The following is a 27938-nucleotide window of genomic DNA, read 5'->3' on the forward strand; positions in this document are numbered from 1 at the left end:
CTTATCATTTATACAGCTGGAGCCTACTCCAGGTCACACTGGACTGGTTTCCAGTCTATCACAGGGTCGACCTGGACAGCCATTCACACATGGCACTCACAATGTAAAATACAGTGCTGACTGAAGTACCTATCTATGGGCAAATGTCTCTCTTTTTTGGCTCAGTAATGGGTAACACAGAACAGCAACATCTTAGAATTGGTGTATTTATATTTTGATGATACTAAAAAAACAAGTTGAAGAAAATAATTCAAATAACATGAATTAAATGAACATGAGACATGAATTAAAGCTTACTCTGCTGTTGTCATTGTGCTCATTTCTTCACTAGATTAGAAGATTAAAGATTCAAAGTAACAGGGGCATTGTTTCTCAGAAGACAAGTTGTTGCTGAATTTAAGTGATTTTCTGAACTCCTTTTTAAATGTCATGCTCAACCTGATTTCGGCGTGATTTTGAGAAACATTGCTAAAATTCTGTTCACCTTGCAACATCTCAGAGACTGAGAACCCTCAGCAGACAAAACTGAAAGTGTTTACATGTCTAAAAATAGATAAATGTGGGTTGCTTTGGTAATTCAAGTGAACTAAAACTTTAACAAAAACAGTGTACAAACACTGGCAGTATTGTCAGTATATTGATTTAAGAACAGCTCACCAACTTGTATTTTAGACAAACAAACTGTTTACAAAGGTTTACTGTCAGCAAAAATGAATCCCATATGCACTTTATGGTGGATTTAGAGATAGCTTTCTGTGGGTAAAATTTCTGTAAATTCTTCCTCAAAATGTGAAGGAAAGTGTTTGCCCTTCCTGAATTCACATGCATCATGTAAGTGACAACCTCTTCAGCTGAGCTCCTCACAGTCTGCACCACATGTCCATGAACTTCTTTGAAGTCTTCCGTTACAGGAGGAGCTTATGATGCAGTAGGTAGATAAATAGGTACAAGTTCCTGTCTACAGTTTCCTCCTGTCAGGCACACAAACTTTTTGACTTGAAAAATAAAACTGAAGGATTTAACACAACAAGGCAGCTCACAAAAATCAAGTTAAGATCAGAAGGCCATCTCGCCAGGCCTACAAGCAACATATTTCTTCTACCATGGTTGACAACATCGTCACAAAGCCTCTTGGGTTAGTTTTAATCGTCACAGCTCACATGGTTTTCAACGGTAAGCTGTGTTCTTCATGACTTATATTTTATAATCTGTGACATCTGAGAGATTTGGTGGGTTTTCACCTGCCAGAGGTTCATTTTTACTGCTTCTCAAAGCTTATTTTTGTTTCCTCGTCTTTATTCTTTATTTCTTCTTTATTCTTTTCGACTCACAGCGCCCGTTTTTGAAACTGATTCCACTAATGATACCACACAGTTATGTTGTTGTGCCACAGTCTGGTCCCCCAGTAACTGTGTTTCTGACGTATTGTCCTCTCGGTTTGACTTTGGTTTCTGTTGTTTTGCCACTGCTAAAAATTGACATTTTAGTGAGGACAATGTGCACTAGTATAAAGGTAAATGCAAATACATTAATGTGCAGCTTACATCTTCCAAATACAACTATTACGTGCTTGTGTTTGAGATAATAAGAGCTTGCATTGAGCAACTTTCATCTCGTGAAATGTTTCCATTCACAGTCACTGAGACATTGTATGTGAAATGTATTATTTCATTAACGCTCTTCAAGAGATGCAAGGAGAAATGCAGAATCTGACAGCAATATGTTATGATATGATATGTATATGATCATTTATTGTTCACATTTAATAGGAATTTGCTGTATCTCTGTCTAGCAACTGCAGGAGTCTGTACATCTAGGCTACTACTAATATTTATATATAAATAGATAGAATATTTAGATCTATAAATAGATACAAATTGTTCACATTTATAATATTTATCATCATTAATGCATTTAATATATGATTTAAGGGTAGTTTAATCACAGCAAATCACATGAATTCTACTGAAGTCAAAGGCAGGAATTCAGTCAGGTTTTTAATCTTTAGCTACTTCCTCATTCAGATGTATGTGATAACAAACTGAATTTACCATAAGTTTTTCATGAAAATTGATCATTTTCAACTATTTTCAGCTAAATTCAGGTTTGGTAGTGGATATTTATTGTTTCTCTGTGGCAGTAAATTCAATGAGAGGTTGTGGAGCTGACAGATTAACAAACAACAGTGCAGTTACTGCAGCCTGAGCAGAAAGACAAAGCCAGAGAGCAGTATCTACACAACCAGAGTGTAGTTACTGTGGTTTTTATCTGAGTTGAATTTTGCTTTTATTGGATGTTGTGACTATTTCATCCTCCTCCTCATACACATCTCTTTTTTGTCCTTACAACAGGCCCCAGCCAAGGACAGGTCACTGGGATCCTAGGACAGAACGTCACCCTTGAATTTAGATTTAATGATACTGTCATTCATCACAACAGTAATGTTGCAATTTATATAAATGGTATGAAAAAGATTGCTGAATGTTTAAAGACCAGTGTTTGCTCAGGAAGAGGTAGCATATCCCGTCAAAATACCTATGTAGTATACAATATTAGTAAACTCACTGTAAGTGACAGTGACATTTACTGGGCCAGTTTGTTTAGAGACTCAGGACTCAAAGAAAGTGATAAGGTGCACCTGATCGTCCGAGAGGAGAACAGAACCACCACAGGTAAGGTCAGACCTTTTGATTATAGGCTACACTTACAAGAAATGACACCAATATAGATGAATATAAAAAGAGGTCTGTGGAGTGTGCAGCATTAGAGGACTAATCATTTGTTTCCTCAAAGAGTTCAATTTTACAGTCAGCAAATTCACATTAAAAATGACATGTTGTTATCCTGATTTAGTTCATTTAATTTTTGATTATTTTTAAAATCTTTCAGATGAAAAACTATGCACTCATTTACTGCAGTTTACAAAGCTACCCATTGCCCACCACCTTCATTTCTTATGTAACCAGGAATAATGTTAGATCATGCTAGCATCTTTTAAAGGATAAGCCTGGTTGTATCCTACATTTTCCTTATTGTCAACAAATATGACAAAAAACCCAAACCATCCATCCATTATCTATACCACTTATCCATGAAGGGTCACAGGGGGGCTGGGGCCTATCCCAGCTGACACTAGGTGAGAGGTGGGGTACACCCTGTACAGAAAACCCAAACCATCAACAAATGAATCCTGCTAACAGTTATACAGCGGCCATATTGCTAACAGTCCTACTCATTAATTTGCTACATTGACCATAAAGGTCTATTACAACCAGAAATATTAAAAGGATTGATGCCATAGTATGAGGTGTGTGACAAGATTTTTGATGGTACACAAATGTGCATTTGTCATTTACTTTAACTCAGTTGCACATAAAACATCGCACTAGTTATGCATTCATCCTCCATTTACACACTGTTTATTCTGTCTTATGTTGCTGAAATTAAGTAGGGATAATGTTTAGTTATTACAGTTCATCCTGAGGGGGGGTGTATGTCTGAACCAAACAACAGAATCATCAATGTGAACATCATGGTGGTACAAGAGAAAAAGTCAGAGGGTCATCAAAGTCCTCTCCACACAATGGATATCTGAACTGAATTTCATGGCAATCTATCCAGTAGTTGTTGAGATGGTGGTGGACTGACTGACCACAAAACCAGCATTTTTTAGCCATGCTGCTAACGTGACTAAAAACTACAGTGTATGTTAAAACGTTACAAGAAAATACCTGTCCAACATGAATATTCCAGAAAAATTGAAGGATTAGGCTGGTGATAATCATATTTCCCATGAATGGACTAAAACTAACAATGAAATGATCACATTAAGTACTGTCTGTAGAGGCAAAGTCTGAATGTATTCACATTCAGTGTCATAGATTTCCACTGTTGTCCAAAAACTATTTGAAATACATAAATGAGACACAGTGTTGCACTGCGCTGTATGAATGTGAGCTCTTTTTGAATCACTGCTTCTCTAAAAATACAAACTGAAGTGTGTAGTATTCCTCTTAAATAATCCCAAACAAATGTACTTTTTACTCCTGTTTGTGTAATGTTTGCTACATTGCCCAACTATTTTATGAAATTACTGAGCCTTTTTCAATATATATTCTATGTGAGCATTTTAAGGATTACATCTTCAGTAGGATGGAATGGACTTTCACAGGGAAGTCTGGAGGTAGTTAGAGACAAGGACACTGCTGCTTTGAGTCTTTTAATGGAATTTGTTGACAATAAGTGAAATACAAATAACGACTACTTAGCGGTGCTACACATTGACATTGACTCACATTTCAGATGCTGTTTGTCACTCTACACTGTGTTAGTTTCAGTGTTGGTTAAAGTCTCATACTGTATATCTACTACTAAGTCAGTCAAAAAAGCGAAAGTGTCTGTGTCTTAATTTCACCGTCTACTTTGTGTTTAGTTAGTTTTCTTTTAGTGTGACACAACATGTCCCATTAAATTGAGATAAAATTTTGTTCCATTTGAACTATTGTTGCCATGGCACCACTTGTTTTGGACTTTGAAAAGAATATACATTTTTTGTGCAGAGACACGAGTGCATATTTTCATAATTTCCTTTTAACTCCTACAGTTCCTCCAGCGCCGACTAACGCGACAATAATTGAATCCACTGGAAGTTCCTTTTCCTTTCGTATCGTCACTGTCCTTGTGGTTTCACCTGTGGTGCTGCTGGCTGCAGTACTTCCCTTGATCTGGTGTCTCGTGAGAACCAAAGGTAGCAAACCTTAATATCCAAAAATAACCGTATCATTTGTGTGTTTTTTTGTTTTTTGTTTTACTTGTCAGCCATAATTGATAAGTTAGGGTTATGTTCTGCCTTTTGGCACTCTTCATGCTGACTTACACTAGCTGCTGGTTGCTTGTAATTAAGGTGAAAACAGGAATTTAAGTTTTTTTTAATGCTGTATTCAGTCTGGACAGAAGCGTCAGCTGATCTCTGAAAATCATAATATAACTAACGTTCGACCTGTTACACCAGCAAAATGAAATCCAAGGTTGGATATATTTTGTTCATTTAAACCCAGATATAGTCCAGAAATTATTTCATTTCAGAGCTACAGTGAATAATATTTTCTACAAATTTCTTTCAAGTGAACAAAGTGAAGATGAGAAGAATCATTGTTATTCTGTGGAAAAAATGTGCAGTTGTGTGGTTAGTTGCTCAAAAATGCAAACCAGATTGCAGTTTCACATCCTTTTGATACATGTGATGATTCACAGCTTTTGAAAAGAACTCCTCCTTCAGAGCATGCAAATGTAAATGTGCCTACTATCACTGAGGGATGGGTGGAAAAAAGATGCTTGCATTATTTGTTCACTATTATGAGTGCGCTTTCACTCAGAGACAAACCCCTCTGGCCTACTTTGAGTAGGAACATTGGCGCTTTGAAATATCTGACAGCCCCTGTGACCTCAGAAACCACATTTGATGATTTCCCGTACGTGTATACAAATGCAGGCTTTTGCTGACTGTGCACTCCTGTATCATGTTGTGCTAACTTGGTCCGACGTTGTCCATGGATACACAGCCCAACTGACAAAATATCACAACTCAGCACACAGACAGATGGTGGAGATAAACTGTCTCCTCTGCACCATGTCTACCTCATGTGAACCACTAGATCGTAAAGGACAAGCTTGAACAAGTGGCGCTGTTGTGTATGAGAGCTAAAAGTAAAACACAATCGATGATTGTAAGACTTAATCAATCTAGAACAGAATTATTAAGTTATAGTTCAATATAACCACTATTTGTTTCAATACTTAAAGCTTAATTTGGTAAATCTCTGAGCAATTCAGCACAAAATATTTGAATGTTTATTGTTCAGTATTTGCACAGCTTTGCCCATTAATCCTTTAAGCTGTGCACTGATTAATATATTAATGCACTCAGTGGTATGAGCATATTTGCTGAGTTATATAAGAAGATCTTTACCACACTCAGGTCTGTGACATTAAGAATGGGGCTGGAGGCGGGAGGTGATTAGCTTAGCTTAGCACAAAGACCGGAAACAGGGGGGAAAGATCTAGCTGTCTACTCTCATAAGTTAAAAAAAAATCTGCATAGCAGCACTTCTAAAGCTCCCCTGATGAACACTTTTGTTTGTGTGATTCAAAGCAACAATTACATACTGGAACCATTTACATGCTGGACAATCTAACCAGTACTTCTGTGCAGCATCTCCACCTACATGCATTGCGTGTTTGTACGTGCATGATAGTAGCAAACCCAGCAGAGCCACTCTGATGATAAGATGTCGATCTTCTCATGCAACTCTCGCAAAGAAAATGAATGAGCTTATTTGCCAAAATGTCAAACTATTCCCCCAGAGAGATGAACCATATGACTGCTGATGCTGATTACTTGCGTGACTGACTCAATATTTCTTCTTACACAGACAAAAAACAACAGCCGTCACCACAAAACTGTAATCCCACTGTACAGGTAAGAACACTTTCACTGTTCCCCACCCTTAAAGACATTCATGTCAAAAAAATATAAAAATATATATAATATATAAATATTTAAAACTTCTGCAGAAATTCTTCAGCTTCACTTTAATTGTTTGCAGGAAACAGTTGAAGAGTCCAACAGAGTGCCTCCACCCTCACTGGTTTACAGCGTTTTGGACTTCCCCAAAAGGCCTCCTGCAGTTTTGGAGATGAATCCAAGTGACACAGAGTACGCCGCCGTGAGCTATCTTGCAGAAAAGAGATGGATGTGACGCACAGCTAAATGTAAACCTGCTGGTCTTTTCTTGGTTTGCGGAAAGGTTTGCCAGATGACTTATATCCTGTATATATAAACTAAAAATATATTTTTCATAAAAGTGATAAAAGCTGTTTTTGTAATGGAGCTGCAAACCCTCCCAGCCTGAAGGCTTCTTGCAATAAATGACAAACAATGGAGTTTTTAAGTGGGAAGAAAACTTGACTTGATGTCAGAGTCACCGTTCTACATGGGTCATGAGTACTCTATGTAGGTCTCACTTCATTTTTGGTGGTCGCAAGATTGCAGTAGCTGTGGCAAACCACAAGCCATCACAAACAGTGTCACAGAAACAAAAACCCACTTTCTGATTTGGTTTGCTGTTGTTTGTGCTTTCAGGGGGCACCAGGCCACCAGTCCCTTAAAGGGTTAGTCTGATGAGATTTTAAATTTTTGTTATCATTGACAAATATCATAAAAACTGATCCTGAAGTGTTTCCCCTGGAACAAAAGTCTTCTCTTCTGCTCCACAGCTCCATTGTTGTCCACAAACTATTAAAAACACATTAGTGAGTCGCACTGTTGCACTGGCTGACATATTCCCTCATTACCATGAACATGGGCACTGTAGTTAATTTTAGATGATTCCACCACACACTGTGCTGCCACTTAAAATTCTCACTAGAGTGTCAAATGTGTATGAAGACACATTTGCAGATAATAATGATAGAATAGTCCCCCAAAATGCACTATTTACTATTTACAAATTAACATTTGCTAAAAACTACAGTACCCAGATTGGAGCTTAGTGCCACAGACAAGTTAGGGAGGTCAGACTTCAAGGACTGCACTGATGGTTTGGTGCTTTTTAAGGTATTTGCTGGTGATAACAAAACCACTGAATATTACCAGCCTTACCTTTTAAGCCACAGTAAAGTACCTGTAGATGATATTGGCACCAAATTTACAACTGCACTTCTGAGGTTGTGGAGGGAGTGTGGAGTGGAGATGACTAACAAGCGTTCAGGGTTTCAGTTTTTAATGTGTCACTGACATTTGTTTCCCAAATTGAAATCAGAAGTCAGTTTTCGCTTCACTTTTCCTCTCCAGATGAAAGTTGAACCCCAGTGCTGAACTTTAGAGCAGACTCGATTATTAATAGTTTTTTTTTTTTTTTTTTTTTTTGTAAGGAAGTGTGACAAGTTTACCTGCTCCCTTTTGGTTTCAGATTTAGTCATTTGCCTCTTTTCTGTCGATTGCATTCATCACAGTTTTGACTCATCTCCTTCCTTTTTATGTTTTTTTAATCACTTTTAAAATAAACAAAACTAAGAAGCATCAGTGAAGTGAAACAGGGACATGGTGAGACCTAATTTGTCGATAAAGATCTGTTACCATCTCAACAGCACCATATATTCACAGAAGTGATTTTTCCATCTACTGGCAGTTTGACACATCTCACTACCGTTTTCCACTGCATGGCATCTGATGCTCCCTTGGTGCTTATTGATGTTTTAATAGATTTGTAAGATAAGTTATCAATATGTGTTTAAAAAGTGTTATCAACATACAATATCTGTTGGTGACAGACACACAGGTTGATTATTCATCTCACATGCTGCTTGTTACTCAGGAAGGAAGATAATCAACTAAGCAAGTTAATTATGACAGTGGTCACAGTGGCATGCAACCAGACAAAGACTGAAGCTTCTTCTCTGCTCTGAAAACCCTGGTGGTAAAATGGCACAGTTTCTTGTCCTGTCAGGTGCTATCTTTTCACATATTAGCAAACTGTTTCCTCCTGAAATGCACACATTATTTTCAAATCATAAACTTTTATTGTTTTTTGTTCCTGTGAGTCTCATGTACTGTAAGTAACAGAGAAAACTTTTTGCTCTGTTGACAGTGGTGCGTGTTCGAGGCATTATGTAAAATGAGATAAAATGCGCTGTGCTGGTTTCAGTGTGTTTTAGTTGTAAAAAAAAAAAAAAAAGTTAAGTAAAGCTGCATGCTCAGCTTGTTAAGCTTGTATCCTGAATAAAATAGCTGCTGATTCCACTTTTGCCTTTGTCAGTATGTGTTCCTGGGTTTCTGCTGGTCTTTATTTTACTATTTTCTATTTTTCCATAAGAGAAATAATCGTACAGATTTAGATGGACCGCAGCAAGTGGCACAAGTATTTCCTAAACTGGCCTGGTCTTACTAAGCCTATAGTACGTTAAATCATGCAGCAGGGTTGTTCTTCTCACACAGGAGCTTGTTTTAATTCATCAGTGGGAATGGAGCAAGTAAATCATCAAGAACCACACCGTCTGTTTCTGTGTGTAGCCTATGTGGTGTTGTTGATGCTGCATGTAGGGTTCAAGGCATAAATTCTAGTTCAGCATTTAACACAGTGACACCTAGATCTGAAAACTGCAAAGTCTGAACAATGACTACTTTCGATTTTGTCTGAAGCCCCCAGAAAGGCTAAAGGCAGCCTCCCTTCTTGCAGTGTATGGCTTGTGGGAACTTGTATATGTTGACCTGGATTACTTTTCTTCCCACTTTGATTTCAACAAGTACTGCTGAAAAAAAAAATCATTCAGTCAGTTTCATTTCATGGGGAATGGACATGCTAACTAAATGAGTGGCCAGCTATTTTTTTCCTTATAGCTCAGGTATGTACAAGAGGGTAAACCCCTAAAAATTCCATTCCCTTCAATGTAGTCTCACATGATGAGCAATAACAGCATACAACATAAGAAATCACACACAAGACTGGAATAGCAACGGGGCAAATCAGGGTCCCAGACCTTCAGTGTGTAGTCATTTTATTAATTGTAAAATTGTTATAAACTGGATTTTTTTCCTCAGTTGACATTATATTTTCCTGATAATGCTAGCTGCTAATGAAGCTGCTAAATGCTCTGAACTGTAAATCAATTTAAATTCATTCAATTTAAAAATATGATTTAACTCAACTTGGGCTGAATAGTTAGTTCAAGGTTGCCTGGTGAGTTTTACAAATGTAAACTGAGTTAAGTTAACTGAGAAAACAAGTTCAATAAACTTAAGATACTAAGTTGAATCAGCACCATTTTCCATTCATACAGGTTTAAAGAGTCTTTTCATCACTGAACTTTGCTTCAGCTGTTGTCACTGCAAAGACAACATGTGAAGCTGCTCCCAGTAACTTTGATATTACAAGTACACTGGGCTAATTTGATACTAACCTTCACCGTGGTTGCCATTGTTTTTTGAAAAAAGTAAAAATAAAATAAAAAAAATAAATAAAACACACACACAATTTATCTTAATCCTGTCTGGATGTCAGCTGGGATTGGATGTGTTGAGTGAAATCTCAAGTGTTCAACCATTTAACTCATTATTTCAAGTAAAAAGTTGTGTTATCATTTCTGAAGAGGCCTGAAATTTATGTTAACTTGAAACTTAACAAAACATATATAGTTACATCAAGTTAATAAGAAAAGATTTGACTGTGAAACATTTTACAGTGTGGAGGGGTACAACACATGGTACCAACAGAGACGTTAGGGAACGGGGGGGTATCTGTCTGTGTATGTCAGTATGTGTTTATTTTCACTGATTGACATGATATTATCATAATAATTGCATTAATAGGAGGGCTCTTATGTATGTAGTTAATTTGTACTGATCACAGAGGACACATCTATCACACTGATAATCAATTCATAAGCATTTGTTCTTTTGTCAGCCAGTCCCTCCCTGTCCTGCAGCGTACCTCAGTGTTTTTCCTATTCCCTGTTCCATCACTGGCTCATGCAGGCTGTCTACTGCAGCGTTTCCCACGTAGTCTCTGGGCTTGTGACCCCTTTAAAGGAAGCAATGTCTGCTTGGGTCACAAACAGAATACTATTCCCAATATTCCCCTTTCTTGTAGTTTCTCATTGAAAAATCCAGGATCCATGAATAGGTAAATAATATAGATTTCAAAAGTTAAACTTCTAGATACAAGATGACCTCTACTCCACTGAAAGGTCCACTCCACTTAGCATATGTGCATTGTGGTTTCAGGTCTCCCTGTGGAAGTTGCACACTGAACCATGATTGGCTTAAAGACAGACTCATCAAATTCTGCACATACAGTAAAAATTGTGAAGTGAAGAAACAACAAGAAAAACTCTATTTTAATTTCTGCAACACACTCCATTTGTCAGAACAAAACAGAAATATCTGAGGTGTCACATCAGTATTTGTGGGAGTGAAGGCTTCAAGTAAGTGACATGAGCTCTGAAGATAACCACTCAACCGAAATTTCCTCTCACTTCTTTGAAGTAAAGATGGACTTCATTGTCTTTTTTTTTTTTTTTTTGATGAGCACGCTTGCTGCTGTGCTCCACCTGCTGCAGTGTCACAAAGCAAATAACGTGTCTGCACTTTGCACAACATAACACCCACCTCTACTGTACCAAGGTTTCTCATAAACAAACCAAACCTCACTTTTCCATTACAGCGATGTTGAGCCGTTGCATCTTCTAACCCAGCAGCATTTAAATGCACTCAATGACAAACAGCTCAGGTGATGATGACAGTATGCAGCCTTTTTACTGATAGTACTACATCTGTGTGTGTGTTAGTATTTTAATGTGTTTGACCTCATTTAAATGAATATTCATTTCCACTGAATGGCACTACATTATCAGGATTATTATATTAACAGAAGGGCTCAAATGTACTGTATGTAGTTAATTTGTACTGATCACAGAGGACACATTACACTGACAGCCAGTTCATGAGCATTTGTTCTGTCGTCAGCCAGTCCCTCCCTGTCCTGCGGTGTACCTCTGTGTTTTCCTGCCTTTTATCATCACCTGACCTCCACACCTCCTCTACACACCTGCTCCCAATTCCATCACTGGCTCATGCAGGCTGTCTACTGCAGAGATTCCCACATGCTCTCTGGAATTGTGACCACCTTAAAGGAAGCAATGTCCACTTGGGACCCCTCATCACAGGTTGTGGCCTTATGCTGCCTTCCAGACAACTCGGAATTCAAAAGATTTTCCACCTCCTACTTGAATAGGTTTGACTGAAAGGTCCAGTAAGTCAGAGCTCCAACTGGGAAACTTGCACCCTGAGTTCACAGAGAAGCAGATGTTCAATATGCTCAGCCAATATCACGACATCCAAATTACAGAAATGCACATGGAGGTCAACACCATGACTAAGGTAAGTAATGAACTATAGGCCATGTAGTCATCTTCCCTCCATATAAACACTGTAAATAAAACATAGCCTACTATCAGTAGTGTGATGTCAAAATACAATACCTTAACTATTAAATTTGTGTTTAATTACAATGTTTAAATTGGCTTTGTGAAGTATCTGTACTTGTTTGGTTTTCAGGCATATTTGTAAATTCCACGTGCGATGTATTATAACTTTCCCAGTCATAAATGTGTCTGACAGGGATGACATATTTTTATAGGAAGTTAGCATCACCCTGGTTCCCTCAACAAAAAGCCAACAGAGTTTTTTCATTGGTTTTTGGATTACTGGAGAAAATAAGCTCCATGACCAATAAAAGTTTGATGATACGTATACGTTTTGTTCAGCAAGATAATCTTCACTAATGAACACCACTGTTATGATTTTTGAAGTCTCAATATAATCTCCAGAAGTAAAAAGCAAATGTCAGGCTATAAACGAACTACACCACAGTCACATGACGTCAACGTCTCCACCGCTAAGCTTCCAATATTAATTTAATTTACCACTGACCTCTTCTACAAAAGCTTTTCTTCTTAGAAAGTTAGTGATAGTTTGCAAGAGTGTGAGTATAAACACAGTGAGGCTGTAAAGGCAGACTGATGAGTAGATTGGTTTTTGTATGTGGTTTAATGACATTAACAACCTCTGCAGTCTCATTTAGACACTTGTTAGCATAGCTTTTTTTAAGATACGTAAAAGAATAAAAAATCACAAGTGGGGTATTTTCTGCCGTATTTTATGTTGTAGAATAAAACTTGAAAATGTCTTGAGCTTGTGTTGAACACAGACTTATTTCAGGCATTTAACCAAAAACCCATTGTCTCTGGGACGAGGGAACCAGTAGTGCTAAAATTCTAACTTACTCTTGGGTTTTAGGACTCATTCCTGCACCACTGTATTACATGGATGTACTGTAAGAACTTCCAAAAATACACCTGTGGTCTATTAACAACTTGGTTACTCATAATTACTCTATTTCTTGTATGACCTGAATGCAGCTCTAGATGTGAGTAATTGGGTAAGTGTGATTTTTCTCCTCATGATAGCTTTTAGACGCCTGTAGTGGTGAAAGCATCCAGTATTTGTGTAACAAAAATGTATATTTTATTGTCTTTTATTAGTCATATAATCATATTGCTCGTGTGATCATCTCCTGACCCATCAGATTTATCTGTGGTGTTGTTCAGGGACCTTGACCCCCATATTGGGAACCAATGGTCCTGTCCTTTCTGGACTTTGCCCTCACCTGGCGATTACCTGCCTGTTGCAAAACCTTGATCTGAATTATGATCTAGTAAACTTTTCTTTTGCCTCTCCTGTTTCTTCTGTCAGATTTGAGTCTACAACCTGTTTCACAGAATAACTGAAATTATTCATTTTTTCATACTTTTCCTTCTTTATTATCATTGCCATTAAGTTAATTTGCCTTAATTAAGGTAGAGTGGTGCATCAACAGAACTATTAATTGCAAGATGTAATAATAATTACTCACATTTGGCTTGAAACCTGAGTTTTCTGTAAATGACGCCTGTGTACGCATCGCCCTAATAATCAGTTATAGCTGAGCTGTTGGTTTGTAGGTGTGAGGTTAATATAGCTCCTGTTTTTCACTTGATATCTGCAGAAAGATCAGTGAGATCTGGTCTGAATCTAAAAACAGGAAGGTTTCAGAAGTCATCAAGGGAAATTTCTCTCATCTGGTCAGAGCCACATTTCCCTTTATTCTTCATAAATATTATTTTTTTCCAATGAAATATGAGCGATCAACAGTGTCAGTGATGGTTACGATGTAAACCCTGCATCTGCAGCGTCTCCCCCGACATGTGATTTTTTGATCAACTCCTTACACTGTGGGAACTACTAACAAAAGGAGACACTGTCAATAACATAAATTGCATCTTTCTTTTCATGCGTGTTTCTCATTATTTTAATGAGTGATACAAGTTCAACTTTGCTGTCACATTTCTCCGCTGCACTGACAATGAACTTGAAAGCATCATCTGTTTTTCTTTTGTTGTCTGTCCAAAGTCTGTCCACCTTCTACTTGCTTTTCTCTTGCTAACCTGAATCTTGTTAGCCTTGCTAGCATCAGACCTGTTGCTTGCAAGGTCTGTTATTACAGGAAAACCACAAGTGGGACTAATGACATTAATGACAGCTGTATTTCAGTTATCAGTGAAACTGGAGTTTGATAGGTAAGATAGGTTTATAGATAGGTTAATGTCAGTTTCGCTCCTTATTTCTCCCCCAGTCATGAGTATGTCCAGGTCCTCACACCTGGGGACACCTGGGGCATCCGCATGCATTAGAACAAACTAATATTACGGTGCAATAATAAAATTTGTAATAGTCCCACAAGAGATTGATGAGGATGATGCAAAAAATTTCTGACTTTTAAATGTCAGGTTCCAGGACTTGGATGCATGATACTGGAGATTTATTAATGATAAAACTCCTTGATAACTGACTGCCAGAAATAAATGTCATTTGGTTTCTAATAATGCTTCAGGGTGGGTTTAATGTGTTGTATATTGCTACCATGCAAACAAAGAATAGCAGATGTTGAGAGTATTATGTGTTTTCCCTGCCTTTAATGCAAAAAGTCTCAGCTTGCAGATCATAGTTCCTTTCCCTTTCATATTTGCATATTCCTCAGAGTGTTGCAGCGCAGTTATCCATTCCTTTATCTGGTTTCACACCTCTGAATCTCAGCCCACATATCCACTTTTTTCAAACTGAAAATAAATGTTACGAGCAAAAAACAAAATGGAAATTATGTCTAATTATCATGCTAACCTTTTTTCCCCCGTTTTTTTTTTTTAAACCAAGATTCAAACAGTCCTGTTAGGGGTGAACTCCTGTTCTTTGTACATCAACCACAATTTAGCAAGCTAACACTAATCATTTGATGCTGCTGCTCTCTACTTCTATCTTCCCTTCCCAGATGCTTTTCTCTGTCTGCCTTGTTGTGATGGAGGTCAGTCCACTGGAGGCCCAAACACCAATAGTGAGTCCTCCCAGGTCCTTGCAGATTTCATTGTGAATTAAATGCATCCCTTACTGCCCAGAAACCCCCATCTGCTCATAAACCCTCAGACTGTATTTGATGCCAGACTGGGAGTGATGACTTGTAACCTCAGATGATATTAAGCAGTCTCTGCGGGGGAAAATCTAGACTGCAATTGACTCTTCCTTTTCACATATTGTACCTAGTCTTGGCATAACAGTTTATTTATTTCCTGACATCCATTTTTTCACATCCCAATGGTCAATGGTCACCCTCTGTCTACCTCTACACCTCTGCTCTAAGTTTCCTGATGGAGAGCAAAATGATCTTAAAAACAACATTTTTAGAGAATGCGTGTGTCCTGTCAGTTTCCAACCAGCCACCAAAAACTGAAAATACCTTCTCATATCTAAATATTTTATGTAAGGTATATCTGAAGAGGGATTTTTGTTACTTAGAGAACTCTGGCCTTATTGCTCAACTCAAAAGTCAGAGAGATGGGAGGGAATTCTTTGGTCAAAACTGCAGCTGAGACTGCCCTCTGGTGGCGGTAAATTGCAGCACTTGAAACCTCTACAGATTTAATTTACTCTGAAGGCTGCAGCTTTTCATCCGTCTTAATTAGTAAATGATGGAACACAGAGAAAGAGCGCCACCCCCAGGCCTCCAGGTTAGCACAGTGGCTGCAGAGGAGAGCCATGGACTTGTGTAACATAACATCTGGATTGGGTCCAGATATCAGGAGCTGACTACTGCAAAAGAAAACCATGCTGTGATAATGTGTGGTCAAGACAATCAGGTGACACAGTAACATTTTTACACATTACAGTAATACAGTTTTAATATGATATCTCTACTGAAAAAACTTGAATACACTATCATTATAATGCTTCCACTCCCATATATACGAGGCTGATCTTGCCAGGTAGCCGCAGTTTAGCAAATAAAACATGCTGTGTCCAATTTACCTGGTCAGCTGATGACATTTCACTCCTGACTTACAAGCCACAGTGATGTTGCTCTTGCTGATTATGTGACAGTTTTCAAAAGCTGTGATATGATATGTTAAGTTTCTCTGTCTTACCATCTGGTGGACAGACTGTGGTACAACATGTAACAGAGTGAACCATAGAAATATTACAGGCTATTTAAGAGAGGAAACCAGATTTTTTTTTAAAGATGAAATACACTTTGTCTTTCTAATTTATTTACCTGTAGTTTAAAGGCAACACTGACCATTTTATTTTTGTGTGGCAAAAATTATTCAAAATGAAATAACACTTTCAAAAAAAAAGATTTTGTTCATTAAAATTTAAATTGAAAATGTATTTTCTGATATGACTGACTGTAAAGATACCTCCTGCGCATCACATCAGCTGGTAGTATAGAGACAGACATTATTTATTATTATTTATTATTTTAGGCCGCAGCTGAAACATATCACAAAACAGCTTTTTCAAGGACTGCAGGAGATCTTGGAGGTCACACCTCAAATATAGCTCTAACTCATCAGCCCCAGTGCTGCACAATGGAGGCATCTCTGTGGCAGAGGTCTTTGGCAAAACCAAGATTTTTGTCCCTTTTGGACTGGACTGGTGTGCTATTATCACAGTGATGTGGAGATGGCATGGCGGTGCAGTGGTTAGCACCGTCACCAGCAGTGAGACGAGTTTAAACTGGCATCTTCCTTCTTCCTGTGTGGATGCAAGAAAACAAAATGAATTTCCTCTGTAGGGTGGCTGGGCTCACCCTTAATACAGACAGTGTAAGGATCTCAGACATGTGGAGGGAGGTGGAGCTTCTGCTGCTTCACATTGAACGGAGCCATTTTGATCAGGATGCCTCTCCTTTTTGAGAACATCCAACATCCTCTCTATTGGCTGTTGAGTAATTCTGAAATGAGACGATGAGATTATGTTTAAAACATAAAAAGGGATCTTAAATGACTTAAAAAGTACACATCTTGACATAACTGATAAATACACCAGAAAAATAACCATTCAAAATCAAAACTCAGACACATTAAAAATGACTGAAATGTAAGAGAATCTTACTGAGTTGTTTTTATAGTATGTGTATTGTTGTACATGTTAACAGGAGTCACCTTTACAAAATGAAAGTAGAAGTGATTTGGTGTGAAACTGTAATGTGTATAAATAGGAATTGAGGGGGAAAAAATGAGGATGTAAGAGGAGGAGGAGGAGTTACAGGAGACTGACAGTATCCATGACCACAACATGAACTGGAAGGGTCATTTGCAATTAGATATCACACCTTTACATAGTTTTACTCTCACATCCTATATGTAACAGATTAGTCCCATGACCCTCAAAAGGATAAGCAGAAAGATAATGTATGGATGGATGAGTGGATGTATAGAGTTACACATAATTTGAGATTACAGGATCATTGCCTGAAGGAATTACAATAATTAACAGTTACATGAAAGTCCTCCATCCACTATCTCTCCCATCATTCATAACGCTCTGAAAACTTTATAAATTGATATTGTACTTTAAAAAACATATTTATGTGAGCAAATAAAGATGTGGGCCATCAGTGCTATTACAACAAAACTCACTGAGACTCAACAACCAACTATACAGCCAAACAATATTTAGCCACTTCTAGATTATAGAAACTAAAAGCTACCTGTGCAACATAAATGTCCAGAGAAAAGGCTAAAGACTATAACCACTGTGCCACTGTGACGGCCCTGCAGCTTCCAGCCTTTCCTGCCTTCCACCTAACTGACTCCCCATCTGCCTACTCACCCAGTCCTCATTTCCAATTTACATTCTATACTGGTCTCCACCTAGACTCTGCCAGATAATCTGTTGTGCCATTTCAGTTGTAACTTACCTGTTTCGACCACTGGCTCACCAGCTTGTTTTTGGACTTTTGCCTATCCCTTTGCTTTTCTGGTTTTGGTTCCCCAGTTTGTCTGTTGCCAACTACTGCCCACTCCCTGACTTCGACTCCTGGTCACAATCGCCTGCCTTTATCAGCAAAGCCTAAACAAAGGTGAACTGTTTTTAATTTTGTTGGTGCAGCTGAGTCGTGCATTTGAGTCCTCCCAATTCAGGTCAGTTAAAGGGCAGAAATCCAACAAGTGAAGTGGTTCTGATTCTCTTTACCAAATCATGAAATTATTGAACACAAAGTTGAAGTACTTTGCATCCACTGTAAATTGTACTTTTCTCCTCATCCTCCAAACCTCTTGACTGATATCATCGCCTGCATGTTGCTCACATAGTAGTGAACGAAAAAACACTAGGGAGATGTTGGTGTCTGTTGTAGATGCCAGGCTTTCCTCTAGTTTTTCTTAAAAAAAAAAAAAAACTAAAGAGAACAAAACAATTGTGGGGAAATACATTTTAAAAAAAGAAAAATCAACTAAATGACTTCAAAGAATTGTCACTTTCAGAATGGCTGTTGTCTGTCTGCCAGTGTATTGAAGGCACCCTCCCCCCACCCCTGACACTGTGGTTTTGCTGCAACTCATATAACCAGAGAGACTTGAAACTTATGTGACATTTCTGAGAAACACAAACTGAATTACATGAAGGCAGGTTGACTACATGGACTTTCACATACTGAAGAATGTTCACCTTTCTAGACTTTCCATTATACCTCATGGAAACTTTGAAACGCTGGAGTTCACTACATGGATATGTTATGTTTATGTTCCTTACAACGATCAGCAAAGGTAAACAAAAATGGTATCTTTATGTTTTACTTCCTTTTTTATTTAACTGACCTTATTCTGGCTTTTAATTTACTTTTAACATGATCATGTCAAAACACAGTGCATAGTACTTAGCAGACATGTGAAAGTAATGAAGCTTCTACCGTAAAACATCAGCCACAAAATCTTGGTTAGCTTATCAGCATCATGTGGTTTCCACTCACAGATGAAATCTGCTCTGTATGTCTCTGGGGCATCCTAGTTAATTGGCAGCCTCTGTAGTTTTGTCTTGTCTGATATTTTACTCATCATCTCTTTACAGTTAGGACATATTTTTTTATCAGTGTGGAGCTCAATTCACTTCTGTGATGTGCGAAACTGCAGCAAGGAGCAGTTTCACAAAGACAGACTTTGACTTTGGCTTACATCTAACAAATTTCAGACTTTACAATCATCAATAATCATCTGCTGCACAAAGCAGCATAGTTTATAGATTTGGGGTAAAATTAAGACTTTTTCTAACACAGCACAAGATGCAAAGAAAGAAATATTCAGAAGATAAACTCCTGAAATACAGAACCACAGGAAAAGCTCAAAGACATGACGCAAATGGTGATGACGATAGCGTTAACATTAGATGTACCCTGGTGCCACTGATCAGTGAATGTCACAGATCCTTACCATGAAAACATCTCAATCTTAGTTTAAGCATTAATTTGCTTTGGGGTCAGGTGGCTAATTTTTTTAGGTATAAAATGAGTCTTTATTTTTGTTTAACTCAACTGTAAACTGTTTAACTTGCATTAGACTAACCTAAGAGCAAAATTAAGACTGGCCTAACACTACAGACCTGTCTGAAATCTCTGAAACCAGTCAGAATGGCAAGAATGATACGATGTATAGCTCATTCCAAAGAGAAAATAGAAAGTCAAATTTAAAGAGGATTAACAATAAAGAAAAAAAGTTACATAAAAGCTGCATTTCATATGACTGTAATTTCCTGCACTGGGTTTGTGACTGATCTCTAAAGAGGAAATCTTTCTTTATTTCTAAAGCAAACCAGAAAAATTAAGATTAAAACTTAATGTTTTTCTCCAAAGGGTCAGCATGTGAGGCTCCCTCAAGTCCTGAGTGCTTCAGGAAAAATACAGATGAAATTTTATACATGTGTGAATGGAGCATGAACAAAACTGAAGGCAGTGTGACATTTCACCTTTACATTGAGTGAGTATTGTTAACGCATTTGAGCTGCAATATTTTAAGAAGGTTACTAAGAGAAAGGAGAGAAAGAGGTGAGGTGAGGAGCGATTGAACTTGAAATTGTATTTATATATATATATATATATATATATATATATATATATATATATATATATAAACTTTCAGTCTAATGGTGATGTCTTATGAGATACTTTCAGTTTCTGCCACTTTCACTACACACATATGTCTTCATATTCATCTGTAGTAACAAAAAATATGGGAGCACTAATGAGACCTGGTACAAGATCCATGGGGACACGGTGATCCAAGGGCGAGATGTTAACATTTGGGTAGAAGCTTATGCAGGTAGCATCAACTGCACATCACCCAGAAAAAGTGTAACACTCGTGCACCTAGGTAATGGATGCAGTTTTAATTTTACTCTACATACAACACAAATGTATATTAAGTAAATAAAATAATAATAATAATATAAAGAATATTACACACATATTTTTGCTTCTCCTCTACAGTTAAGTATGATGCACCACAAAGTATTTCAATGTCCTGGTTAGGAAATAACCTCAGCTTAATCTGGAAGGCTGCAGAGAAGCATCCAGCTTTAGCTGAGGTCTTGTTTCGTAAACATAATAACACCACAGAATCATGGGAAAAAGTAAGGCATATTTGTGTTTTGTTATAAAAATCTATTGTTTCTGAAGCATGCTTGCTACATTAAATAACCATTTTAACCTCACCCTTACAGAAATTAATAAATACCACCACTGAGGCTTCGAAGTGTAAGTATTCTCATGTCTTATATCTTTGTAACTGAAGTCTTTGAATGAAATATTCATTCAGCATTATTTAGCGTTTTCTGTGATTGATATATTTCTTTTCTTTTTTTTGTGGATCTATTTCTGAAGGACCATGCTGCTGGTTTTAACTGCTTTAGCCTACTGACAGACTGTTCTCTAAACTCTTTTATTTCTCTTTTATTTCTTCAGAACTTTTCTTTCTCTTTTTTTCCTTTTTTGAAATAGTATGCAAGTGGAGAAAAGACAAAGAGATAAAGTTTAAGGACTAAATTAAATAGTGTAAACATGAACTGCAATGATTAGACCGTCTGGCTAACTAGCTTACTACCTACCACAGCAACTCTACATTGCATTCACAGAGTGTTGGCAGAATGGGAAGAATAAGAAAAACGCTCCTTATTTCAAGTTATTCCAATATGATTTGCCTTAATGCTGATGTTGTATTCAACAGCTAAAATTGCCACCTTTGACATTTTATGTATTATGCAATTTGTTAGCACTGAGACCAGACACAAACGAACAGTGTAGAGCTCCTGTAAAATTAGCAGAATTGATTGTACTGGTGTTAAAATTGGATTTTACTTTGATGAAATTGCCAGCAGTGGCGCATTTTCAGCATTCTGCCAACAGATCATAGACATGTCTATAGTTTTTTTCACCAAGAGGCTCTGGTTGAGGCTACAGCCCACCCTTCGCCTCAGCCAGTCTGCCCACTGATCACAGAGACAAAACTGATATCAAACCTCTATGAAACTGCCTATCAGGCCACCAACAAGCTGACCCCCAAGTATCAAAGTTGTTGAGCATTACTAGGATTAGTAACTGTACTATAAATTTCAGACACTGACAAACAATCAGATTTATCATTTAGGTATGAGGACTTGTTGAAAATGCAACGTCTAAGAAGAAAAATTATAAATCCATCTTTTTTCTTAATCTCTACAGATCAAGTCATTCTTGTGAATCTCTTGAACCATTCAGCTTACCAGGTTCAGATCAGACATCGGTCCACTCAGGCTAAAAACCCACTGTGGAGCAAATGGTCTCCAGTCGTGACTGTCCCTGCAGGTTAACTCATGTTACTTATTTTAACAAATACATGGGTAACACCTTTTATGTTTTGCTGAGTAGCACTTTGGATCCATTATTCTGCTTTGAAATAATTTGTGTGACATCATCATCATAGACTTACTCTAGACGTAATAGAAAAGTAATATTAATTTATGAATGAATCACAAAGGGTCACTGCAACAGAGAGAGGCATCAAATCCCTACTGAGTGATACCTGTAACTGTTGAATCTTCCCACTTTAACTGTGGTTTTTGGTATGATTACTGGCCTAAAATAATTCCTTAAAATTTATACAGGTGCCTTGTTCCTGCCTTTACAGAAGACAAACCTTTACTGAAAGATTTTGTATTTATAAAAGTGAGGGAAAGAGGTTCTAGCTGGGTGCATATATGGTCTGTTCACTAATATTTTGTGTTTTTACTGCAGAGCTTGAACATGAACCTGAAGTCACCGTGACAACAAAACTTTTAAATGGCACTCGAGCAGTGATGTTAACTTGGAAGGTAAACCAGGAAGAAAGGATAAACAACATCAAAGCATCCAGACATCCAAATGTTTAAAAATTCCTGCATATAAATTTGAATGACAAATTAGTCAATTAGTGTTTTCAGAAAATCAAGCATCAGAAATAGTAATAACTACTACAGCACTGGTCAAAAGGTGTAGAACACACCCATTGCTCCAGTTTTTATTGATATTAGCGCAGTGCCTATTGAAAATGTGCCTGTCGGTAGCAGCTGATTGTTTGGTCTGTGTTAATCCATCTAGGTATAGAAAGTGCAGTCGCAGTTTAGGTTCACCTTTCTTAAAACCCTGGTACATGTGCACTGTAAATCGTCTGGATGCTGCAAATGTCCTTGTAGTGTAGTTCCACTTTTTGTTCATGTCAAGTGACATGAATAAGAGCAGTGTCTGAAGCTTTCTCAAGAACCATTTGTCAAAGAAAACTTCACAATCGACACTGCACTTCCTTGGATCCCCAGCAATACACCTGTGAAGTCTGAAGTCAGATTGGATGAGCAGTTGTTGAGAAAAACAATAGACAGACAGACAGACAGACAGAGATTCCTCCATTTATTATCAGATTTGAGATTGAGAGTTCAAGTAGAGTTTTAGACAGTTCATGAAAAATGTTCCAATTGCACTGGGAGCAGCATGTAACTTCTCACCACTGACAATAAGAGTAATTGACACTAAGCATAAGTCAAAAAAAAAAACTTTAAATACTAACTTCCAGTATTAGTGCAAGTAACCTGGTACATATGCTGTACTTCACTCTGTGCTCTACATGTTGGCTTCAGGACCACCAGTGTGTCTCATACAGGAGTTTCTACCATTTTGTTTTTCCATTTTATTTATTTAGTTTTACCATTCAGAGTTAATTAGATATTAACTATTGCCTTGTTCAGTTGTTGCAGTTTTCTGTGTTTGTCTGAACTGAGGTCTCTTCTGCTCTTCAGCAGATTCTGAATGCAGCAGCAGCAGTCAGTGGAGTGACCTACAGATTGGAGGACACACAGTCCTCTCATGGATGTCCTTGTGCAAATAAGACAAAGACACATGTCAAGACAAATAAATCCACTATTTATGTGTCATACTCTGCTGTCAATATCTCTGTTACCGCCATAAACGCAGCGGGGCATTCCCCATTGGCAAATATACAACTACCGGCCAAACCTGCTGCAAATTTAAAAAGTAAGCCCAAGTGTTTGAGCATGCTTAAAAATGTCACATATAATGTATCTTTATCATTAAGCGGACCTTAAAGACTTTTTTCTTTCCCCCCTGGCAGTTTGTGACAACACTGAAAAAGAAAAAATGAAAAAGAATACTTGCAAACAGTGGTATGAGCTTCAAGATCGAGAGCTGAAGCCAGAAAATGTGATAACTTTAGCGAATAAGAAAAGCAAAGGAGCGAAGCAAATAAAAGCAAGTAAGTTGTATTTATAGTTCTTTTAACCACACACCTTCATCATCTCTGTTCTCCTGAGTCGAAATACTTTGCACCAAATTCAATTGACAAGTTCAAGATATCCACTACATTTGGTTTTCATTTGTAGAAACACCACATTAACTTTTATCTTGTTCATATAATGCTGTGGCACACTTTCACCTGAAATATTTTCTGCATTATAAATCGCTTCCACACACTCTCTGTGTCTGTTACAGGCATTAAGGACTATGTTCGCTACCTTTACTTTGAACACAGATGTGATGGTGGAAAGCCACGGACAGTTAAAATGTGTCTCTATTACAAAAAAGAGGGTGGTAAGTGTCTTTGAAGTAGATTTCTCTACATACAGGGTTCACTGTGATGCACACAGTCAGCATAATTGTCGGACCCTCAATTTAGGCTGCCAACTAGAGGGGCTGCAACAAATTGGACAAAAATACTCAAGTATTGGCCAACAGTGAGCATGTCTTTTCTACCATTTTTGCTGTGTAGCTCTCGGGTGGTGATGTCTGTCTGTCGTTTGAAATATATCAACAACTATGGGATGGACTTCTGTGAAAACTTGTACAGGCATTCATGGTCCTCAGAGGATGAATCCCAATGACTTTGTGATCCCCTGACTTTTCCTCTAGCCACAATTAGGTTGGCTTTTTTCTTTAAAAAAAAAAATTAATGTCTATCACATGGATTGTTATGAAATCAATCAATATGTCCAAATTTCAATTGGTCTAACTCTGATTTATGACCAAATACCTGCATAGCTAAAGACATGCTCCTATCAGCCTCAGCTGCACTTGCTAATTAGCAAGCATGCTAAACTAAGAAAGTGAACATAGTAAATGTTATAACTGCAAAACATCAGCTTGTAGTTATTGTCATTATGAGCATGTTCGCATTGCTGATATTAGCATTTCACACCGTTGTGCTTGTGCATGGCTATAGTCTTGTGTTCCCCCCAGCTGTGCAGTGAAGCGTGCACCAGTCCCACTGTTCCCAATACTGATTCAAAATCCTAAATTCAGCTACTGGTCAGTAATTACCTTTTTCTTCAGATCTGTTCACTGGATATAACTGACTGGTAACATTCTTCTATGTGTAGATGTGTGTATTACAGTCACAGAGCACAGCAAAGTTTGTCTCCTCACACTGTAAAAGTAAAAAGAAAAGTCAATTTTTTTTTCTTTTCATCAGCACCACAGAGAGAACCACAGAACTTCACTGTTACTAGTGAAACACTCGATTCCGCTAACCTGTCCTGGGAAACAATTGCCATTGAGGACCAACGAGGTTTTGTCACACACTACAGCCTGTGCAGCGAGAAAATCAGCTCCCAGGATGAGCGGAAAGGTGTGAAAGTCACATTCCTATTCATCTGAAACTGTTTACCCCACAAAGCCAACAGAGCTGAAAGGGACACAAACTAATTTCCTCATTTCCTTGTGTGAGAAAATGAAGCTTCAATAACACAGTTACATGAATTTTACATAATGACAAAAGCAGTGTGTGAGTTTTTCCGCATCTCATTTCATCAGAGTGCCGTAATATATCAGCATCACTGTTAACATACCGCCTGGAAAACTTGACGCCCGGGGCAAAATATAACATCAGCCTGGCTGGAGTGACCAAAGAGGGAGAAGGACCTTCAGCCAAATTAACAATATACACACAGCCAGAGAAACCAGTGAATGGTATACAATGTCATGTTGAACTTGAGCTTTCCTGTTTTACATCATGTTAAATACAATTTGGTGAAGTTTTTCCACATGTTGGTGCTAACTCATTTCACATATCTTCCTTTTCTTTCCCCAAATTAGTGTGGTGGAGTTTCGGCCTGCTGTTTGTGTTCTTTTTAAGCTCAACAATGTGCACTATTATTTTAAAGAGGTACGTACCTCCCTACTTTAAATATTTTGTATTTTGGGGCATATGTATTAATTACTGGACAAACTACAGTATGCACTCTCTTTGCAAGGAGATTTGATGAAATTTTAATATGTCTTGACTTTCTTTTTATATAATGCAAATAGGTATGGCTACAAGTAACAATTACAGAATAATATCACAAACTTTATTTCATTTTCCAGGATACTGGAAGTCATTTGTTTTACTTTGTGATGAAACCACTGAAGTGCTTGTAGGAAATATTAAACGTAGTGAAACAGTAGCACAAATAGAATAAGCTGACTTAGTTATAATTTAGCATTACTGAAGTTAGATGCTATATTAACAAATCCCAAGATAATATTGACTTAAGTAAGGGTGCATTTTACCGTTGATGAATTCGTCTTAGTTTCTTATTGTCTCTACAGTCATATAATCTCACGTAAACGTCACTGTGTGTAGGGTTTTCATAATACATTTCATATTACTCTGATGGTTTACAGTCTCGGTGAACATTAGTGCAGTTTATGTGTTCTGTTTATTCAGCGTGTATTCAGTTTTACAGAATCAAGGTATGGCAGCTTTAAGAAATTTTCGTTATCTAAACAATTGTTTAATTTGCAATTTCTACTCTGCTCTACAATTTAGAATCAAAAATAAGATCTTCCCTCCTGTGCCGACACCTGTCATTCCAGATTTCTTCACCTATCAGCCAGAAAGTCAGGTAAATCTCACACACAGACTGCACTACTACCTGAGCTTAGAATTGCTTAGTATGTGGGAATTATTTTTACTCTTTCTGAAAACCTGACAGCTGCACTTTATACACTAAAAGTTCACCACATAGCAGAACTCATTTCCTGTGGCAAACCAGTACAGTTTAAATGCACAAGGTGCAATCAAAAAATTCTGAGACTACAACTATAACAAGCAAAAATCATCGTTCATTTAAATTTTGCTGCCTTCCCTTCAAAATCGTCACCTTGTGCAGTGATACATTTCATTTTGGGAGAGAAGAGGAGGTTTTAGGGGGTTAAATCCAACTGTCATGTGTTAATCTGACCTACAACAGGAGATGTTGGAGGAGAAAGAGGAGGTGCATGAGCTGATGCTGTCCCCGCTGCACCCAGAGGTGAAGTCTGTCCCTGAGGATACAGAGGAGACCACCGCTCTCCATGGAGAATGGGACGCTGGGAGTGACGAGGACATGGGGGATGAGAGGAGTGATTCAAGGATGTCAGGAGAAAGCAGCGATGAAAGCCCTGGCTCTACAGACCAGGCACTGAGGAGCTCCAGAGAAGGAGAAATAACAGATCTTGAACAGGTGGACAATGAGATCGCCATGCTGATATACAGGAATGGTTTGGTCTTTGATGTGAAGACAGATTAACATTCACTTATACTAAAGATTTAATGAATACTTTTCTTGTTTTTTCATTTTGAAAAATGATGAATCTGCCAAAGCATCTTTTTAAACATTTGTTTTTTCCTGTGTGTATTTTTGAATTTTGTCTGACATTTGTTCTGTACTGTGGATGGTAAATCCTCATTCAGTTTTTAAATATTTTCTAGGTTTCTCAGACAATAAAATTGTAATGATTCACATTCATTCACTCATTAGTGTCCTGCCTTGGTATGGCAATGTTGATCAGTCAGTAAACTGTCCAGACATTAATGGTCCTCAGAGGATGAATCCTACTGACTTTGCTGGTCCCTTGACTTTTCCTCTAGAGTGAAATATATCAAGAGTGGACTGCAGTGATTTGAAGTTTGGTATACACATTATTGTTGAGCTCAGGATTGATTTTAAGTAAGTTTGGAGATCCTCTGATTTTTCCTCTAGCCCCAACAGCCTCAAATCTTATGTCCAGTACTTTATGTCCAAATGGACATGTGACATGCAAAACAAAAACACAAACAAACACTAACCTATAAATCATGAATACCATACCTTTAAGTTAAAAAAAATTGACAAACTGTTTAGGAATAAAATTTCTGTTCATAATTTCTCAATGAAAAAATAATAATACCACCCTCTGACCAACGAATACACTGATAGAGATCAAAACTAATTTTGGATCTCAACAGTCATACAGTCTGACATCTGCATTAAACTCATTGAAACTATTAAATGTTATAAGAAAACCATAAAACTTTAAAAATAAAATGAAACCTGAGACAGCTAAAACAGTGAAGCAGTGTTTGTGATGACTGAACCTGTGAAGAGGTGAATGTGTAACAGGAAGTGGTCACAACAACAACACACACAAAAAAACCCAATGGCCTTTAAAAAAGTAGCTCATGCAAGGTGGAGGGCTAGATTAGTCATGAGCAAAGAAACT

The 27938-nt window shown here is 37.6% G+C and overlaps 2 protein-coding genes across 3 annotated transcripts; both read left to right on the plus strand.

The window, feature by feature from the left end:
• Nucleotides 1–972: 972 nt before the first annotated feature.
• LOC108881154 (uncharacterized) lies at nucleotides 973–8800 on the plus strand. Its single transcript, XM_018672982.2, has 5 exons — nucleotides 973–1173; nucleotides 2352–2672; nucleotides 4604–4747; nucleotides 6432–6478; nucleotides 6606–8800. The coding sequence occupies exons 1-5, from the start codon at nucleotides 1104–1106 to the stop codon at nucleotides 6756–6758; spliced, it is 735 nt and encodes a 244-aa protein (XP_018528498.1). The 5' UTR covers nucleotides 973–1103; the 3' UTR covers nucleotides 6759–8800.
• A 9698-nt stretch (nucleotides 8801–18498) lies between these two features.
• On the plus strand, nucleotides 18499–27205 carry il12rb1 (interleukin 12 receptor subunit beta 1). Of its 2 annotated transcripts, none has more exons than XM_018673016.2 (15): nucleotides 18499–18693; nucleotides 19773–19896; nucleotides 20138–20289; nucleotides 20406–20548; nucleotides 20639–20672; nucleotides 21636–21758; nucleotides 22188–22264; nucleotides 23222–23456; nucleotides 23554–23694; nucleotides 23931–24029; nucleotides 24907–25062; nucleotides 25248–25403; nucleotides 25530–25599; nucleotides 26245–26320; nucleotides 26669–27205. In XM_018673016.2, the coding sequence occupies exons 1-15, from the start codon at nucleotides 18588–18590 to the stop codon at nucleotides 26984–26986; spliced, it is 2010 nt and encodes a 669-aa protein (XP_018528532.1). In that variant the 5' UTR covers nucleotides 18499–18587; the 3' UTR covers nucleotides 26987–27205. The 2 variants fall into 2 exon arrangements, with proteins under 2 accessions (XP_018528532.1, XP_018528533.1); XM_018673017.2 differs by having other exon boundaries at nucleotides 23225–23456.
• The last annotated feature ends 733 nt before the right edge of the window (nucleotides 27206–27938 follow it).

This window comes from Lates calcarifer, linkage group LG17 (assembly GCF_001640805.2).
Source record: "Lates calcarifer isolate ASB-BC8 linkage group LG17, TLL_Latcal_v3, whole genome shotgun sequence".
NCBI lineage: Eukaryota > Metazoa > Chordata > Actinopteri > Centropomidae > Lates > Lates calcarifer.

What these genes read in the sequence shown, in the direction of transcription:
- LOC108881154 (XM_018672982.2), top strand. Translation starts at nt 1,104, where the DNA reads ATGGTTGACAACATCGTCACAAAGCCTCTTGGGTTAGTTTTAATCGTC. An exon ending in GGAGAACAGAACCACCACAG is followed by an intron (nt 2,673 to 4,603) that starts GTAAGGTCAGAC and finishes TAACTCCTACAG; the next exon opens with TTCCTCCAGCGCCGACTAAC. An exon ending in GTGTCTCGTGAGAACCAAAG is followed by an intron (nt 4,748 to 6,431) that starts GTAGCAAACCTT and finishes CTTCTTACACAG; the next exon opens with ACAAAAAACAACAGCCGTCA.
- il12rb1 (XM_018673016.2), top strand. Translation starts at nt 18,588, where the DNA reads ATGTTCACCTTTCTAGACTTTCCATTATACCTCATGGAAACTTTGAAA. An exon ending in AGCGAAGCAAATAAAAGCAA is followed by an intron (nt 23,695 to 23,930) that starts GTAAGTTGTATT and finishes TGTCTGTTACAG; the next exon opens with GCATTAAGGACTATGTTCGC. An exon ending in TGCACTATTATTTTAAAGAG is followed by an intron (nt 25,600 to 26,244) that starts GTACGTACCTCC and finishes TCTACAATTTAG; the next exon opens with AATCAAAAATAAGATCTTCC.